This window comes from Clupea harengus, chromosome 12, assembly GCF_900700415.2.
Source record: "Clupea harengus chromosome 12, Ch_v2.0.2, whole genome shotgun sequence".
Classification (NCBI taxonomy): Eukaryota; Metazoa; Chordata; class Actinopteri; order Clupeiformes; family Clupeidae; genus Clupea; species Clupea harengus.
Window position 1 is genome coordinate 19,102,990 of NC_045163.1, and position 19,139 is coordinate 19,122,128.

The 19,139-nt window shown below is 40.9% G+C and overlaps 2 protein-coding genes across 4 annotated transcripts in view; one reads left to right on the plus strand and one right to left on the minus strand.

Moving 5' to 3' along the window:
• rxraa (retinoid X receptor, alpha a) overlaps positions 1 to 4,547 on the plus strand; it is a 116,509-nt gene extending 111,962 nt beyond the window's left edge. For all 3 annotated transcript variants that reach the window (XM_012830185.3, XM_031577952.2, XM_031577953.2), the window contains one exon: positions 179 to 4,547. In XM_012830185.3, coding sequence (XP_012685639.2) covers positions 179 to 326 — 148 coding nt within the window. In that variant the 3' untranslated portion in view covers positions 327 to 4,547. The remainder of the gene's footprint in view (positions 1 to 178) is intronic.
• A 384-nt stretch (positions 4,548 to 4,931) lies between these two features.
• Positions 4,932 to 18,773, minus strand: wdr5 (WD repeat domain 5). The gene is made up of 14 exons (XM_012830186.3): positions 18,575 to 18,773; positions 16,894 to 17,027; positions 16,360 to 16,468; positions 15,970 to 16,043; positions 15,771 to 15,860; positions 14,390 to 14,479; positions 14,085 to 14,168; positions 13,661 to 13,716; positions 13,430 to 13,476; positions 12,567 to 12,642; positions 11,169 to 11,202; positions 8,952 to 9,026; positions 8,766 to 8,853; positions 4,932 to 8,174 (listed from the first exon to the last, which is right to left on the minus strand). The coding sequence occupies exons 2-14, from the start codon at positions 16,972 to 16,974 to the stop codon at positions 8,074 to 8,076; spliced, it is 1,005 nt and encodes a 334-aa protein (XP_012685640.2). The 5' UTR covers positions 16,975 to 17,027; positions 18,575 to 18,773; the 3' UTR covers positions 4,932 to 8,073.
• Positions 18,774 to 19,139: the final 366 nt, after the last annotated feature.

Genomic DNA, 19,139 nt, shown 5'->3' on the forward strand with positions numbered 1-19,139 from the left:
CAGTTCATTAAGGAAGAAAAGTTAGTCTTGCTGTTATCATTGAAATTCGATTCCCTTTTACTAATGTTCTCTCCCTTGTTTCTGTGTTGTCATGCATGTATATGTGTATCAATATGGGTATGTGTGTTCTTGTGTATGTATTTCCTTACACCCGCCCGTGTGTGTGTGTGTGTTTCAGGTTCGCTAAATTGCTTTTGCGTCTGCCGGCCCTGCGCTCCATCGGCCTCAAGTGTCTGGAGCACCTGTTCTTCTTCAAGCTCATCGGTGACACGCCCATTGATACCTTCCTCATGGAGATGCTGGAGGCGCCACACCAAATGACATAATGACCTTTGACCTTTACGCTCTCACATCCTCTTAACACACCACCCACCCCACCCAGCCTCCGCCCACCCCCTGCTCCGCCCCTTCTGAGAGAGAAAGACTGACCACACGACCATGTCGCTGGACACAAGAGACAGCTTGAGAAGGAGGTGTGGAGGGGGGGGGAGCATATTTCAGACAGACTGTCCCTCTCTCTGTTCTATGTTAAAAAGAAAAAAGAAAAACGAGTGTCATCACATCAAAGGGTCTGTTTTATACCTTGTACAAAAATTGATATATATAAATGAAAATGTCTATATAACTCAAAAGAACATTTTAAGAATCAACAGAGCGAGACAGCCATGGACTTCTGGACTTCACAGGCAAGAGACAAAAGGACACATGCATGTGTTTTTCTTTTTTTTGTTTGTTTGGTTTTTTTTTGTGAAAAAGAAAAAAAAAGTTTTCCTGGAAGCAAGGATGGCAACGAGATGTCAATGATGTCATAACCTGGAAGTCGGGTAATTGGAAGCATAGCTTGTCCGTGTGCGTGTTTGTTTTGTTTTGAGGAAGAAGAAATGCGTTTCAGGTGGCTTGACAGCAGCTTGGGGTAGAAGAGAGAGAAACTCAACTCAACTTTTAAGACCCTGAGGATATGCTACATGCTACAACTGCATAGATGCTAATATCCTTTCAGAGCTCCTTTTTTACTCCCACAGGGATTTCAGGAACCTGCACCATAACGTCTCCTAGTGTCACATTTAGATTCATGACCATGTGATGTGCTCACAGTGCAGTTAAGGTGTTCCTTCCTTCAACGATGAGAACAGAACAAGGACAGAACAGAAACGAAAACAGGTGTGTGTCTTAATACTGTTCAATTTTAATGTTCTGGATTCAAGTGTGGGATCTCCAGAAAGACTTTTGGGCTGAGGTGCTCTGTGTTGGCAGGTGGAGTTGGGGGGATGGGGGTGGGGGTGGGGTGGGGTGGGGTGCTGCTGTGCCGACTGAGCTCCTGAGTGTCCGTTTGCACGCCTTTTTTCAAGGAGAAAAACACTGAACCAGCCATCTAATCACGGCTGTCAGATTCAGGTCAGAAGATAACTGAGTGCAGTTCTCCTAATGACATTAAGTGCAGAGTAGCAAGCAAACACACACACACACAAGCGCTCAATGGATAAGACTGCCTACCACTGGGTGACACTGTGAATTTCTCCACACACACACACACACACACACACACACACACACATCTTGTCGGGGTGTTTCAATCCAGACAGGTGCTGAAGCAGAGGGCTCCTGGGCAGGAGGTCTGATCAGGGAGCAGACTCTATTCAAGTCACACCCCAGCCTCAGTCTGGAGAACGTCCCATCTCAACTGATCCTCGATCAGGCCCACATGAGTCATTAGTATGCATATGACTCTGAGACCAGCTTTTGTAATGTCCCTAATGGTTGAGTAAAGCTGAACACCCTCCATGGGAATGAAGCAATGTCCAGTGACCTGGGGGGTGGGGGGAGGGTGGGAAGGGGATGCTGCTCCAAGAGCAGGATATTCCTCGTAGCTTCTTAGGATGATGTTTTCCCAGAGGTCGGATATGTTTTGGGGGGGGGGGGATCTGGAATATGGGATTAAGAATGCATCAGCTATGGGTTGAGCTGACGTCACTGCACAAACAAGGGCAGGAATGAATTTTCAATGTTTTCATGGGTATTCAGTTTTTACTCACCATGAGAAAGGGTCCTATCGGATCATGTTGCCCAACCTTTGATCCGCCCTTTGTCTCGTCCACAGTGACGTACACATGCACACACACACACACACACACACACACACACACACACACACACACACACACACAGAGACATGCACCACCTTCAGTGGTTTAAGGTACATTCACTTCAATCCTACAATCAAGGCAGTCTTCAGAAGCAGTGCAAGTGTAGCTTTAGATGAACCCTATTTACCTGTGCAGTCCCACCACCACCACCATACGTAGTATTGATCGATTAGTATTGATTCATTTTTTCAGTTTTCATTCTGTTCGTTCATTTGGTCACCTGCCTATGTGCAATTCTTTTCTTACCTCCATTTGCCTCCCTCCAACAATAATGAGCCTCGCATCACTGGCGTCTTTCTTCTTCATCGCCATCTCCATCCTCATCCTCGCACCCCTGGTTGGGTGGTCAACCGTCCCAAGAGATGGGTGAGGCTGCTTTTTTTAGTTACCCACGAGGCAGTTGTGTCTCTGCTCCTCTCCTCCGAAACCCTCTCTTGTAACTTAAGCACTTAACCTCAAGTTTCAGAATGGTGGCTCTGCTTTCCAGAGCTGCTGGAGGATCAAATGATTGGGGCTTGGAGTAGGATCTGAGTGTTAGGGCGCTGGTCCATGATTAGTACACACTCATTACCCAGGGTGCACTTCTCCAGACAAAAGCAGTGTTGTGGTTGAAGAGAGATTTATTTTTGTTGTGAGATATCTCCATTCGAGGATCAGTTTGTTCACCATGCCCATACTCGTTAGTTTAGTTAGTTTTTTTTTTTTTTTTTCATGTTGTTTTTTTATGTTGTTTTATCTTTTTTCTCTGTTCTGCTGCTGTACAACTATGCATCTTGCATTTCCCAAAGATTGTCCATAGTGAGGTCGCTATCTTTGTTTTCTCCGTTTTTTCCCGCATCTTTCAAAAGGGATGGCTGAAAGAAACCTGGTCTCAAGGCCACAGAATGTGCTGGATCTCCCACGTGCCTCAGCCCCCCACTCAGTGACTTTGAAACACGAGTCTTCGGGTCTAGGGCTGGCCTCCCTCAATGTTACGGTGTCCAGCTATACAGAAAAGATGAAATTTTGAAATTTGTTTTGTATTATTTTTTTTACGGAAGTGGTGACCAGCATAAAATAGGGGGGAAGAAATTTGAATGCATTTTGACTGCCCCCTAGTGGAGGACATGCAGCAGTGCGGTGCTTGAGTAAAACAAATTAACTTGAATTTTGTACAAGTATGTAATTAGAGAAAACAAATGGCACTTTTGGACAAAACTGTTCACTTACCAGCAATAGACAATAATTCAGGAAATATTGTCATTTTTGTTTGTCAGTACATGGCAGTGAGATTTTATTGGCTGTAAACTTGCTGAACAAGTGTTTAACAGAATTCAGAAAAAAAAACACATTGACATGTAGAAATATTGAATTGGCTCAAGGACCTGTTGTACTGTAGATATATCCAGTGGATTAGTTTAAGTCCTGTTCTGGTTGTCATTGTTGTGCTAAGCCTTGCCTCATAGAGACCATCCGCATGTCTTAACAGTCAGATGATCTATTGAATATTTCAACTTTCTGACCAAAAGACATAACACACACACGCAAACACACACACACACTGTTACCAGCAGTTTGGCTTCTCATGGAAGAAAACGTGTTTTATTTTGTTAGTGTCTGCCTCAGACCATTCAGTTTTCTCTTGAAAACGACAGCTCCTAATGTTTTTTTTTTTTTTTTTTATCATCTCCGCTATCATTTTTGTTCTGGTGTGTCCTTTCTTTTGTTTTGTCATTGTTCCTTTTTTTAGATTGATCAGGTTTACTGTTGAGTTTCGAGACCACAGGTAAATTAAAGCCATATGCAATGAAGATCACTAACAAAGAAAAAAAGTTAACTCTAACCTGCAGGAAACTTACAGAAATGTGTCCTTTGCGCTAACCTAGAAATAATCACATAGATAGAATGAATGCATAATGAAATGCTTTATATATACCATAAAGCTATATTTTGTCTATATGTATATGTGTGTATATTTATAAATATATATATAAATGAATTGGTTTCCTTCAGTGTTTCCCATCACTTTTAGCAGAGAGGGAGACACAGAAGTACTTTCAATCAAATTTTGAAGCCAGGCCTGATTGCACTGTGGAAATATTTATAAGGACTGATCTAAGTTTTCAGAATCTGTTGTGATAATTTTATCGTTTGGCCTACATTTGTTTTTCAAGAAAAGTTAAAATGAAAAAAAAAAAAAAAAGTTCTACCAGCAAAATGGAGTCTGAAGGCAAGACCACCTGACCATGCACCAGCTCCTAAATAGTTAAAAATTCTTTGTCATCATGTAAACAAGTAAACAATATATAAATTAAATGACTGGTCAAAACACACATGCCTGGTGGATTTAAACAAAAACATGTCAGTTCTGTCTCAAAAAAGTCTTAGGAAATTAAATGAAACTTAGCCTTCAAAAAAAAAAAAGGAAATAAAAAACTCAAGCGTCAAGCCCCGCACAATCACTGTTTCAGCATCACACGTTCAAGTCCATTTGAAAATGTTTTAAAAATGTGTTGGGAAAATGATTTAGAAAGGACACCTAAAAAAAGATCTATTTTTGTACAAATGTAATTTTATCCTGAGCTCATGGTTTTTTTCTCCCTCTCCCTCTTTCCCCTTTTTTCTCCCCCTATGTGGGATGCTGTATACATTGTGTGTAAAATGTTTCTTTGAAAACTAGCAAAAGAAATTAAGCCAGACTCCTCTGGGAGTTGGGAGATCGGATCAGGAGTGGTCGCCCGTGACAACCCGCACCTGTATTTTGCCTTTTTTTGTTCCTGCCTACCATGACACCTCCTCCCTTTGTCGTTTGGTTTCATTGTGTTTTTTTTTTTTTTTTTTCCGTTTATATTTTTGGTCTATTTTTAAAGGAAATGAAAAAGTCATCTGTTGTTCCGTGGGTTGTTCTTTGATGTTCTCTCTTTCATGAAAATGACGAAAAAAGTATTAAAAACTTAAAATATTAATGTGCCTTCAGTTTTTCTGTACAACATGTTAATGATGCACCAGAAGTGGTATGCAGCTTTTGTTTTCACCAATCCATCACTACCTGATATTCAATAAGACCAAAACCACATACCAACGATGCAGTTTGCAAGGCTTTTTCTGTCCAAAGAGGGCCCTCCTCCTAGAGTAGTAATGCTATTCTAATGGAACCATACAAAGAGAACACTCCTTACTACATTCAATTGTTTGTTTTACGGGGTTAATCCAGTGACTACATATTCAGGTCTTTTTAAACAATTCTAAACAAAGGCAATAAAATATCTGAATCAGAAGTAGGATTCTTTAAGTAAACAGGGTGCACCTGAAGAGACATATTTGTCTTTGACCTGAGAAAAGGCATTTTTGATCTAAAAAACCCCCAACAAACTGGAGCTTTGAATGGATGTATGTTGGTTACTGACAGGCCTGAAGGCATGTGGAGCTCAGGTAGGTGCGCAGGAGGCCGGTGTAGATCTCTGGTCATAGACATGCTGGCTTCCCATCTTAACTGCTCGCTCACCTTTGGTTGCATAGGAAATGTCATAAAAATGAGAAAGTACCCTAATGCAAACTAATGTCTTAAGAATTAAAAACAAAGAACACAGGATCAATATCAATATGACTGTAATAGTCAGTACCGTCCTTTACCCCCCACGTTTAATGGGTAAAAAAAAACCCATACCTCTGAAATTATAACCAATGCATACCCTCAGGCAATGGCAACTTTAATGGGACACAAAAACTTCAAGGCAATGATGGACCAACAGAGTTCTGTTTCTGTACATGTAAAAAAAGAAACAAAAGTCTTTATTGAGTCACAGGTTATGTCCGGAGCAACTGAATGCGATACAGCAGGTGTCAATCATGCAGCTCTTTCCACGCCCAACGGTGCAACACAAGTCAATCCAAATGACAACAGAGGGAGGGGAGGCCAGTAGCAAGAGGCCTCGGAAAACCAGGCCTCCTCAAAAAGGCAAACTAGACATGAACTCAACACGATCTGCACTACCAAACTACTAGACCTCTCGGTTCGAGAGGGCAGAGAGAGACAGAAGGGGGGGTAAAATATTTCACTCTCAAAGGCAGAAAATTCACAGACATCAGAGTAACAGCCCATGATCGATCATAATAATGTACTCGGCCAGACGACATCACACATTTGGAAAGCATTCATCTCAGGTCGAGCTTCATCAGACCACACTGTGATCTCTTTTTTTTTCTTCTTCAACATTGTGCCAGGTTCATTAATATATGGGCGGGACGAGAAACTTTAAAGGAAGCTCAAGTAGAGTGGCCTGTTTGTTTGCGACCTTGGTCAATTACCTTAATTATTTTTAACCCCTCCTTTATTAACTTACACCTCCTGCGCAATCAATACCTTGTCAAACAATCATTCATCCATTAAATTACGGGTATGGCGACAACTCATCTGAAGAGAGAGGACATTGTGAGCTTGGGCTGTGCCGCGTGTACAGCGAAGGCCAGGTGTTTGGAACTGTGCACTCCTGGGCAGGTGGACAAAAACAGCCAAGTGTGCGCTGTGTCACATAGTTCACCTCACACTATGCAAAACCTCCAACATGACCGTAGGAGGTCAAATCTACGCAGTGTCTCTGTCCCCTGCCCCCCCCCCCCCCCCCCCTCACTATATTGTGTTCTTGAGTCTGCTTCAATTATGGAACATGCATTCGAAACACCAATAACACTGAAGCTGGGCGTCCGACACACAAAGCTGCTCACGTTAAGATTAGGACACAGATGATGCAAGAAACCTTCTTGAAATAAGACCGAGTACAAATATGTGAACAAAAAAACATAAATTAAAATTAAACGAATACAACTTGGGGGGGGGGGGGGGGTTAACAAACAAACAAAAAAAAATCAATCTTTAATCTGATGCCTTCTCTATTTACAATTACTAAGACAAGTCATACGCACCTTGGTTTACTGTACTGTTAGCACCTTTGAAAAGGTTCACTGCTGTACTAAGCAGATATTCCACACTGGAGCGTGTCAAGGCTTCCTCTAACTCTGACATTTAAAAGCATTTCTGTCGACTATACTGGTGTCTGAAGGGCCTGCTGGCCTACAATTCCTTTCAGGTCACTTCCTCCATGTACTAAACACCTGTCCATAACACGTCTTTTTTTTCTTTTTTTTTTATCTTCAAACAAATGACCAAAAAACACTTACAGGGGTAACACTAACAGAACAAGGCTAACCTAACGTGACACAAAGCGCACTTGTGGATGTGGGAGTTCAATGACTGTGTGAGGAGACCCCATACAGTTCATGCACGACAGAGAAAAAAACACTACAATGAATCAGATCACGGTGTGTTGCTGCAGATACCGAGGGTTGAGTAAGTACGTTTTTAAGTTTAAAGATAAAAGTTTTCTTCGTTTGCTGTGTGGGGGGGAAAGCAGGACATCACCACGAGACGCTACTTGGGGAGGTACAGTGTGAGGAGTGCAATCCTCCCAGACGAGTAGAAAGAAAGAAAGAAGAGAGAAGCAAAAAAAACATCAACAGACGTACGTACGTAAGGCCAACAGAGAGTGGGGAGAGAAAGAAACGGAAAGTGATAGTATTGTAGTGCACAAGCGTTAGGTTGTAGAGAGCCGTTTGTTTGTGTGTGTGTGTGTGTGTGTGTGTGTGTGTGTGTGTGTGTGTGTGTGTGTGTGTGTGTGTGTGTGCACGCAAGAGCTAGTGGAGCTAAGAGAGGATGGTGCGGAGGGGAGGTTGTGAGATCGATGACTGCTTCAGGACACAGTGTGCTCATGCGCTCCTCTTGGGCCCGGGCTGATATACCAGGCCTCCATCTGCCAAAAGTCCTTTTTTATTTTTCTTCTTTTGTTCCTTTTCTTCTTTTATACCCAAAAATGAAACATACAAAAAAAACAAAAACAAAAAAGAAGAAAAAGAAAATAAAATAAGCCCATTGGAATCGGCACTCCTGGGAAGTTTAGCAGTCGCTCTTCCACAGTTTGATGGTTTTGTCGTTTTCTAACGCGGCCGAGGCGATGATGTTTTCTGTGGGGTGGCAGGCGGTGGCAATCACAACATCTGAGAGGACAGGGGAGGAAGAGACGGAGACGGAGACAGAGACAGAGTGGACAGAAGGTCAGCACGGAGAAACATACTATTATGTTACAGTTCATATGAAAAATGTTATTGTCCTGGATTTTAGAGATGTCTGATGTCTGAGATTATCTGAGATATGACCGAAAACACCTGCCAACTAAAACCTGTTGCCCTTATGTTGCGTCCTACTCCGAGCCACCAGGGGGCGTAACACTCAGACACAAATAAAGTAAAAGCACCCTCACAGGCACATGATCTCTGTTCTTATGCCCTGTGTGTCGAGATCAACTGGCCTACCTATACATTTATTAAGCAGACACCTTTATGCAAAGTCACCTAAAGTACAGGTAAGCTTTATTTTTTTTAATCAGACAAATTTTAGGTTGGCCTTGTGAAATCTCTCAAATGGCCAAGGATTTCTGAGATGGAGCAAAAGCCAACAAATACACCATCAGCGCATTTAGGTCTACAGGAGAATTGAATCATTGTAATTCTGATTTATAAAATGAATTAAAAAAGAAATCAATCCATTTATGGATAAATTAGGATAAATCTCAAGCAGCCTTGGCCTACCTGTGTGACCCTGTAGTTTCTGTACGATCTCCTTGGTCTGCAGATTCCAGATGTAGACCATGTTGTCCTCTGAGCCAGAGACAATCCACTGATGATGGGGGGGGGGGGGAATCAGACGTTATTATCACAGAATGCACCCCCATGTAAAGTTAAGCCTAAAAAGTGAGACGGCGTTATTCCACATACCTTGCCACCTGTGACTGAGAAATTGGCGAAAATGCAGTACTTCTCGTTTTTGTGTCCCGTGTATGTCTTCAAGCACTGTGAGACAGAAACAGGTTTTGAACCACGGTACTTGATACTAATGAGCATCAGCAGGAACTACACACTCCAATTTTACCATAAACTGACACAATAATCTAGTTCCTGTTTCAATAACACCCTGAACCCCGTTTTTTTTTTTAACTGGATTTACAGGTTAGATTTCTAGATGGCCTATAAACATGTCCGTACAAAGTGAGACAATTCTATTCACATATCAGGGCTTTGATATGCAGAGGATTTGGCAACACTGGCACAGCAATTGAATATGTTTTTGTTTTAACTTCCGTACAGTACTTAGTCATTTAGAACTAGGGCTGCAACTAACGAATATTTTGGTAATCGATTAATCTATCGACAATTTTTTCGATTAATCGACTAATCTAATGATTATTTCCCATAGCAAATTAAAATAACGACTCAAAATGTTGGAATTTGAATTTCAAATGTATTTGAGTAACAAATGTAATCATCATAATACATAAATTAAATAGTAATACAAATAAAGTGCAAATATGCTTTTAAAAGTAAAGAGAAAGTGCAAATAAAGTTTTAAAAGTAACTCAAATTAGCAATCAAGCCTCTGCAAGTGCAAAATAAAGCAAGAATAACTGGGCTGCAAGTGACATTCAAATTCAACTTTTTCCACAATCTTTTGTTCGAAGAATGCTAAGTGGAGGAGGTTAACTATTCAGAACAAACGAAAATACAGGCTACTCTGATAATTCACTGATTTACTACATTGCACTTAACATAACTGAAATAGCGTTAGCAAGCATCCTCCATGAGACGTTCTGTTTTCCAACATGTAAGCTTAAACCTTATTATAAGTTATAGATATATCATATATGTCTATGATAATTGCTGCTAGACACTCACTGTTCTTGTGCTCCCACAGCTCATTCTCTTTGAAATACTGGAATAGTGCTTCTTTAACTACTAATAATTGACCATCATTGAGAAAAATGACAACTTTTCTGTTAGCCATATCTCATGCAGCAGCTACTGAAGCTAGCTTTGTTTATTGTTTCCATGGTAACATGAGCCGTCTCAGAATAATTCGCTTTTCAGTCGGCCATTTCTGATATGCAGCACATGAAGGTACGAGAACGGAGGGCAAAGAAAACGGTGCATGATTTGTATGCTAGGATATTTGCAGATTCTGTTCCATTTTTCTCAATGATTGTCAATTATTATTACCGTAATTTCCGGACTATTGAGCGCACCTGAATATAAGCCTCACCCACTGAACATAAATAAGCCGCACATGTCTATAAGCCGCAGGTGCCTACCGGTACATTGAAACAAATGAACTTAACACAGGCTAAAATGAATATCAAAAGTAATACAATAGTGATGCATATTATTAGTTTTGCCAGTTACGATAAGTGCACTGTTGCTTTAAGAGAGCACAGTTGCAAGAGTCAATCAGAAGCTAGAACGTTAGATTGAAGACAGCGAGATAGAAGAAAGACGCTAGTTTGAAACCAGTGAGCTAAATAACTTGAAAAGACTGGATTTGTATTGTTGTAAACTGTTTTGAGTTGTGTTCTGTCTACGCCGGTAGACTGTGGTTATTTTGACATTAGTAAAGTTATTGAGATACTGAGAAATCGCGGGGAGCTAAGCATCCATGCGGCTGCATCCATGCTAGCATCCTAGCTCCACAAAGCCACCATATACAGTCACAGGTATCATAATCCATAAATTAGCCGCGTCGTTGTTTAAGCCATGAGGTTCAAAGCGTGGGAAAAAAGTAGCGGCTTATAGTCCGAAAATTACGGTAGTTAAAGATGCACTTCGCACTTCATATAGTGCATTGCAATGCCGAATAAAAATTACCAGTAGCTCTGCTAGCGTCTGCCAAAAAAAAAAAAAAAAAAAAAATTTAAATATATGTTATGACGCGTCGACAATACAAATCATCGTCGACAATTTTTCACAATCGACGTCATCGATTTCGTCGACTAATCGTTGCAGCTCTATTTAGAACACAAAAAAAGCATCTAAGAAGAACAAAACAGAACTGCAAGAAGAACCCGCGACTGGGATTGAATGGTTTCAGCAATGAACTCTGAAAAAACAGTGAGTTATACAGCCAGATAGGTCCCTAGTTCACAAAGTAGCAAAACATAACCTCACCTTTCCTTTGCTGTAGTCCCAAAGCTTGAGAGTGCTGGAAACACACAAACACAGAACGTTGAGCCCAAATGTGACCCTCTGTACACATTAGCATCTTGCATCATCATTAGCGTTAGACTGGACTTCATGTATTCCCTCTGTACACACACACACACACACACACGGAGGCTAGACTAGAGTGTAGCATTTTGCACTCACACCCATTTGTTCTCCAATTTGTATTAGGCCTCCGCTGAGCTATACCAATGAATGCAAATACACTACATGGACAAAAGTAATGGGACGCCTGACCATTACACCAACAGGTACTGTAATGACATTGTATTCAAATACAAATACTTTAATATGGAGTTGGTCCCCCTTTTGCAGTTGTAACAGCTTCCACTCTTCTTGGAAGGCTTTCCACAAGATTTTGGAGTCAGAGTTTCTGTGGGAATTGGTGCTCATTCATTCTGTAGAGCATTTATGAGGTCAGGCACTGATGTTGGATAAATGCTCTGAATGGGCACCAATTCCCACAGAAACACTGTGTGCTGTCCGAATACCTTTGTCCATATAGTGTATGTACGTATACAGGGAGCTAGACACCACAAAGACTGCCGCACAAAGGACGGGGCAGTTACCAAACACTTGATCACAAGTACACAGTAACTTGAGAACGCCACTCTAGGGTCTGGATTGTGGGTGCCAACCACGGCTTCAAAGAATTCCAGAATGTTCAAGAATGTTCCGAGTCTCAAATGCGGAAGATCTTATCTACCTCAATACAAAACGGGATGGATAGCGGTGTTCACTGGATGACTGTGGCTGTTGCAGCATTAGAAATGGATTGACAAATCAACACATAAAATAGAATCTTTAGCAGTGGCATCAGGCCCAACAATTCTGGAGATACCATCATCAATCACAGTCACTGGTTCCCTGCTCTAGTTACTGTGACGTGCACATACAATTATGCTTATAATTGAAGCAGAACCGAGGTGATGTTCATCCAGAAACATTTGGGATTGTGGTAAACTGTGGTCAACAGGCCAATTCAAAGTTGCATGAAGCAGCAGGCTTCAAGAAAAATAATAGTTAAATAAAATCAATTAACTAACAGGCTATATTACCTTCCAATTAAAAAAATGAAATGCTTAAAATGGTTTGAAGCACTGTGGTCAACATGCTTCTGATCTTGGGTGCAAACATGTTCTACTCTACATTACCTATTAAGCTCATTTAGTTGCATTCACTTTTGAAAGCCCAGGAATGAATTTAAGTGATATCAGAAAAAAAATCGCCATAGAGTCAACTTTGATTGGTAGCACAACTACAATTGCAGCATTTTAAATACTGATATGGGTTTAGTGTATTAATGCATATTGGCATAACATTGATTTTTTTCTCTCTACTTACTTGTCCAGCGTGGCTGCCAGGATGTATTTACCATTGGGGGAGAATTTGACAAAAGACACGGGTGGGTTGTCATCATCTGTAAGAAGCATAAATGACATGAGTAGATTAGATGATTAGATTCAACTTTATTGTCATTGCACAGAGTACAAGTACTGAGACAACTAAATGCAGTTTAGCATCCAACCAGAAGTGCAAAATAGCAATAAAAGTGCAGAGTATGTGCATATGTAAAGTGGAGTAAGTGAATAAATAAATAGATATGTACAGTAAGAAATATATATGTAATATGAACAGAATTGGGACTAGCAGCAATTGAGGTAAGAAGTGTAGATATGATAAGTATATAAAAAGTGCAGGTGTAAGTATTAGTGGTGGTAATAAGTGAAATGAAGTGAATGAGTTGAATAACTAGAGTTCATCTGGACTGAGGACTGTGGATGTGTGGTTGGTAGGGTGCTAAATTAGCCAATGGCATAACAGCAGCCCCTCTAGTTTTCTCAGAAGGTCCCTTCATAAGGTCATGCATTTTGAGAGGTTAATGACAGCAGAGTCCATTATGAAAGTTGAGGCTATGAGAGCTGCCACTGCCACTCGATTGATTTAGTGATTGTCTGTTAATGATATTAGTAATTGAAGTTGAACAGGTACGAATTGTATGATGATAAAACAATTTAAAACTTGTCTAATTACTTACATCCAATCTATATATGGTGTAAAATGAAATGAAAATTACACATGAGGGTAGTATATTACTGACACATACAACTTACACATACAACTTTGACTGCTAGGCCAAAAAGTTAATTTTGTGCCCTGGTGGGTCAGTAGATAGCTGGCATCAAAGAAGAACAATGCTCACTTACCAATTAGTGTTTTCAGACACTGACCAGATGCTGTGTCCCAAATTCGGCTGTTCACAGAAAGACACACACGGTTAACAAGCGAGTAAGTTTCTGGGCACATACTGCCAACTTCTGTCCAAAAAATGGCTGATTAAGAACATGCATTTCTTTCATGCTAGCACTGTTAGAATACAATGTTGTTAGCTAAACAGCAAATGGCAAACATGGTGAAAGAGAAACCAGAGCACTCACCAAAGGCCATCATAACTGCTGGACACAATGAGGGACCCATCTCTGTTGAAGTGCACCTGAAACACACACAGCAAAGTGGATTTAGCTCTTGAAAAGCCACTTATGCAAATAGGAGTGTCAGGTGGAGCAGTCAATTCCTGCCAGTTGTTGAATGAAGGGTCATTCTGAAAAATGGATTTAATTAATGACCAGTAATGCCACGTGAATTAACCAAGTGAGTAAAAAGACAGGGACCGAAAAGGCACTGAATTTTGTTTTCAATAACCTAAAGTGTAACTTTAAGGACAGCCATTGAAATACAATGTTATTACACCATCCTATGGTTTCCACACGTGCACAGGTAACAGGTGCTAGACAAACAGCAATCAGATCAACTCAGGTCAGAGATGAGCCCCAATAAACTTCTGATCAGATGGGTACTTACAGCAGAGACAGGGTCTGAGTGAGCTGGTAGGGTCTTCAAGCACTTCCCTGTTTTCACGTCCCATATCCGCACACTTTCATCAAACTGCAGACAAACACAAGATTAACCCATGCCAACACACAATGCATTGGTTTACCTTCATGTAACTACTAAACCAAAAATCCCTCATATGCATTCACAGCTTTGTTTATAGATTTCCTTTACATGAGAGTCCTTGCAGGTCTCCAGTGTCGACCTCTTGTATTATTTGCGATCAGGAGCGAAACAGAACCAGACTGCCCAAGGAGACCGGTGAAAGTACTCACCGACCCAGACACAATCAGGTTGGACTGAGGGTTGAAGTTGCAGCAGAACACGTAGTTGCTGTGGCCCTTCAGCGTCTTCAAACACTTCCCCTGCAGACAGAAAAAAAGGCAAGAGACTGGTGGATAAGAAATTAGGCATGATAAAAACTCTATGAGAACCGCAGAGCTTGTTTCCACTTGTTCCATGATAATACGGGGTAAAAAGCAGTGTTCTGCTGTTACCATGGCGACTCAAACTAAGTTCAATTTAGGAGACTGTAACCATAGTGATGAAGTTGGAATCAATGAGTACGCAACCAACTGTCTCTTGCTCCTGCAATTTGCCTGTCTTATACGCTGATAAGCTATGAACAAGATGGTGAGGTACGGTCCTGTGGGTGCAAGCTTCACTGCACAATGTATTTATAAGAACTAAAGATAAGAGACCAAGGATGGATAAACTCAATCATATACTCTACAGTAGTTGTTCATGTTTTACAAACTACGGGGAGAAAAATCTTCAGTAAACAGAGGCTCTACAGAAAAGATGTGTCCTGTCAACAACATTTTCTAATTACCTCCGTTCCTTTGTTTGTTGGTTTGTGGGTTTGTTAGCAGGATAACATAAAAACTACTGGCTCGGTTTTCATGAAATTTGGTGGAAGGGTGTAGCATGGGCCAAGGAAGAACCCATTACATTTTGGAATGTTTGGAATGAATTTAGTTTTTACATTCGCAGATGTCGCAAGATATGGGGCACCTGCATGCATTTTTATTAATTTTCGCGTATTGTATCGTGTATTACTTTTCAGAAGGACATTTTTGACAAGTTGTGTCTCTTCTCCAGCAATGTGTGTCCATTGGATTGTGTCTGAAGTTAAAAATAGTTCAACTTTTGTAGCACATCAAAGCAATCAAAGTCAGTTTCATAACAACAGACCAATCAGACAAGCAACCCTGCAATCTGCTTCATGATCATAAGAGGTATTTGTGATAACTTAGCAGTGCCTGGTCTTTCAAAATAGCATTTCTTTCAGAATAACTTCACATCAAAGCAGTAACGACATTAACTAAAAAACCATCAGCTCCTGCCAGGCACCCTGAGTCACCGTAGTGGGAATGGTCATAACATCCGCTGCTAAAGCATCCCTTCCCTTTCAAAACTTGCATTGTATCGGGCCATTTTAAATACATGGATGTGTCTTGTCTGTATAGTCGCTATTACTGCCAAGGTCAGTCTTTGATTACCTAAAGTGCCAACAAACCCAAGTCCACACTCAGCCACCAGCTTTCCAAGAATACAAGGATGGCACTTCTGGTAACATACTGTTAACCACTGATCACCACACACACACACACACACACACACACACACACACACACACACACACAGCACTCTTACCGAGCTGACATCCCAGATCTTGAGGGTCTTGTCGTCAGACGCAGACACCAATAGATTAGAGTCAGAAGACCAGGCCACATCAGAGATTCCCTGCATTTGAGAGGTTAAAGGTCAGATGTATCAAACACCTAGACAACACCAGAGCAGAATGAATCCTATAAAAATCAATATTATTTTTTGGAACAATGACAAAACTCACAAGCTTGTGTCCAGATATTGTCTTCTCAAACTTTCCATCATACGCCCCCCATATTTTGATCAACTTGTCAGCCGCTGATGAATCAGAATTAGATTAATAAGCAGAAAATTCTCACAAAATCTGTCTTTGCATGGGCACTTATCAGCTTGAGAACATACAACATGCACAGTAAAGATCTATGATAATAGATAAAGACAGTAAAGATCTATACAATTCATCCATATGTGGCCCAATACAATTTCCAGTAGGCAGAAAAAAGACAGACGTCTAAACAAATTGAATTCTTCAAAAAGTAAAGCAAGTAGCATATTTGGGTAACAATTTCTATACTAAAGTCGCAAGCTTTCTTTATCTAATTTTCGTCTTAAATCAGGATAATGATGTACTCACAGGAGCTGGCTAACCACTCTCCACTGGGACTGAACTTCACGGAGGAGACGGCTTTGGTGTGTCCAGCTAGCGTGAACTTCAGGGTGTAGTTTGGCTTCACTGGCACCGACTGGTTGGACGAGAGAAGGAACGGTAAGAGATGAGAGATGCTTTCATAAGGATCAGTGCCTAATCTTGCCTTCAGGTGAATTCTGTACTTCCATGATGAAAAATAAATAAATAGATAAGGTGTGGGGATAACCACAGATAAACTACCTAGACTCATCAGACATTCATACAACTGCTTAATTCTGAATTGTCTTTAGCCAACATCACAGAGTTCATCTTCCTAAAACTGATTTGCTAAAAAGTTACCTTCAGTTACCACTTTCTTGGTGAACCAGTAAGGTTCACTAAATAGCTAGGCTATAGACGACACATGCATGTGTCAAAGTAGCAAAAGGGCTATAGCCCTAAGATTCACTAAGGGCACGGTGGAGGCATCCTTGTGTTTCCCCTGATGCATACTCAGACAGGTGGAGATTAATTTAGTACCTTGCTCTGGCTACCAGAGCCAGATGATGTCGACTGTGTTTTAGTGGCTTCAGTGTCTGGTTTCTTCTCCTCTGTTGCCATGGTGATGGAGCGGGGAGAATGGATTTGCTGGAACTGGTTCCACGTCAGCCAGACTGCCAAAAAGAACCACACAGCACAAATGTACAAATGCAAACACAAACACAAACTAACACCTAGTGTGATTATGTCCAAGACAAAACAAACAGGACTAACTAAAACATTCCAATGTACAGATAATTGTATAGTACAAGATTGAAGAGGACAGCATGTCAAGAAACCACATAAATTAAGTTGTGTTCCCTACTTAAAGGGCGTGACTAGTCAGGCATCATCCTTGGAGTTAACTTACAGACATCCTGAAACTAATCGGGGACATTAACTTCAGATGGATTCAGAGAGGCCCTGTCTTATCTTTACCGTTTCACACAAAACCAAAAGAGTACTTTGATAAACTAACGCTAGCCTAACTACGTTGTTCTATCGCCCCTGTTGTAAACCCAATGGACGGCAACCTCACAAATTAGTGATGACATTATCCAACAGAACTCAAAATCTTACGCTGGATTTTCTGTGCGATTTCAACTACTAGTAGGCAAATATGCATGGCAAACCATACTTCACCTGAAATGATCTCCCCAACACCAACGTTATCGCCACACAGCACGCTATGCACCCAAGTTAGGTATGTCAATCTACACACAAAACCAAGTAAGGCAGCCAGATAGCAGTGTGTTCCTAACAGCAAATGCGTGAGCACAACCCTCCTGCCGTAAACACCAAATAAAGACTAATGTCATCGTAATGTTTACAACTAGCAAACTCGGCAGGTAACATTAGCCCTAACCTAGCCAAAGTAGGAAAGCTCACCACGTTTTGGACACTTCACTGATATGGTTCAAAATCAACCACCTATCTACACAGACTGACAAGAAAATCACACTGAAAAAAAAAACGTTACTAAGTGAAGCCACTGAAGTGTCAACATGTACCACTTTCATCTTGAAACCTCAAATAACGTTGGTTAACGTAAGATAGCTAGCTGTCGAGCTACTGGCCTGGGATAACGTTAGCCACTTTGGCATCGTTTCCGAGTCGCAAGCAAACATCGCTACCACAGTGCAGTAACTTACAGCAGTTATCGTTAGGTATCTACATTCACCCTCAGTCTAGTTAGAAAATGACACAAATTGTAATCTAGAGACATACCACTTCAAAATTAAGATATTATCGTATTGGGTTGTGCAGATAAGATAGCAAAGAATTGTACATGTAAAAAAAAATGCTAACGTTAGCTAGCCCATTGGCTTAGCAGTTGAGGCCTTCTGTAGAGACTCATCAAGCTTGCAAGCTAAGCTAACACCAAACAGTGGTGATGGAAATTAAGCGTCACCAGCTAAACGTTAACTCATCGCTAGCTCAGCAGATAGCATTCATTAACTTCGCTGAAAGGTGTAGTTGACCAGCTGAAATGTAGTTAGTGATCATCAGGAACTCTACAGTAATGTGTGTTTAATGCAGCCAGCTCACAATGAGTAATAGCATTAGCCAACCAGCTTAAGTAACGACAGCTAACTAGGAGCTAACGTCCTAAATATTTTCTTTCATTTTCCACATGCACTGCCATGATCCATTCAAACAATAAAAAAGCAAGACTACTCACGGCCGGGCCGATGCTTGGTTGCACGTCAAGTTGGTATTTTATACTGTGCCAAGGGGGAGGTGGATCTAACTAATATTTTACAATAATTTCTGCAAGAATTCGCTTCGTTTTGTACAAAGTAGAAGCGGATAGACACTTCTTCTCAGCTTCAGCCTCAGGCGGGGAATGTGGCAGAAGCTCGACCACTTGTGCGCATGAGTGGTTCAGTTTAGAACAGAGGGGAGAAAAATACGGGGAGCGAGAAGGAACGAACTGTGTCAACAAAATGTATTTCATGATTTGCATCATGACTGACGTATCCATCTGGTAAATATTTCTCTATGAATCCTAATGTTGTATTTTGTTTAAATGTTTGATTCATATTAGTATTAGAACAATTATATTTTGAAATAAACGAAAGGCATGTGGACAACAAACGATTCGTTTCAAGAAAAATAACCTAATAGTATGACGATGTGTCTGTGTAACTGATGTCTCTTTTGGAGTTTTCACAGGCATAACGCAAATTCAGATTGTGTAAATTATGACCATGATTAGTCGTCGTCATACATGTGAGTGTGAGTAT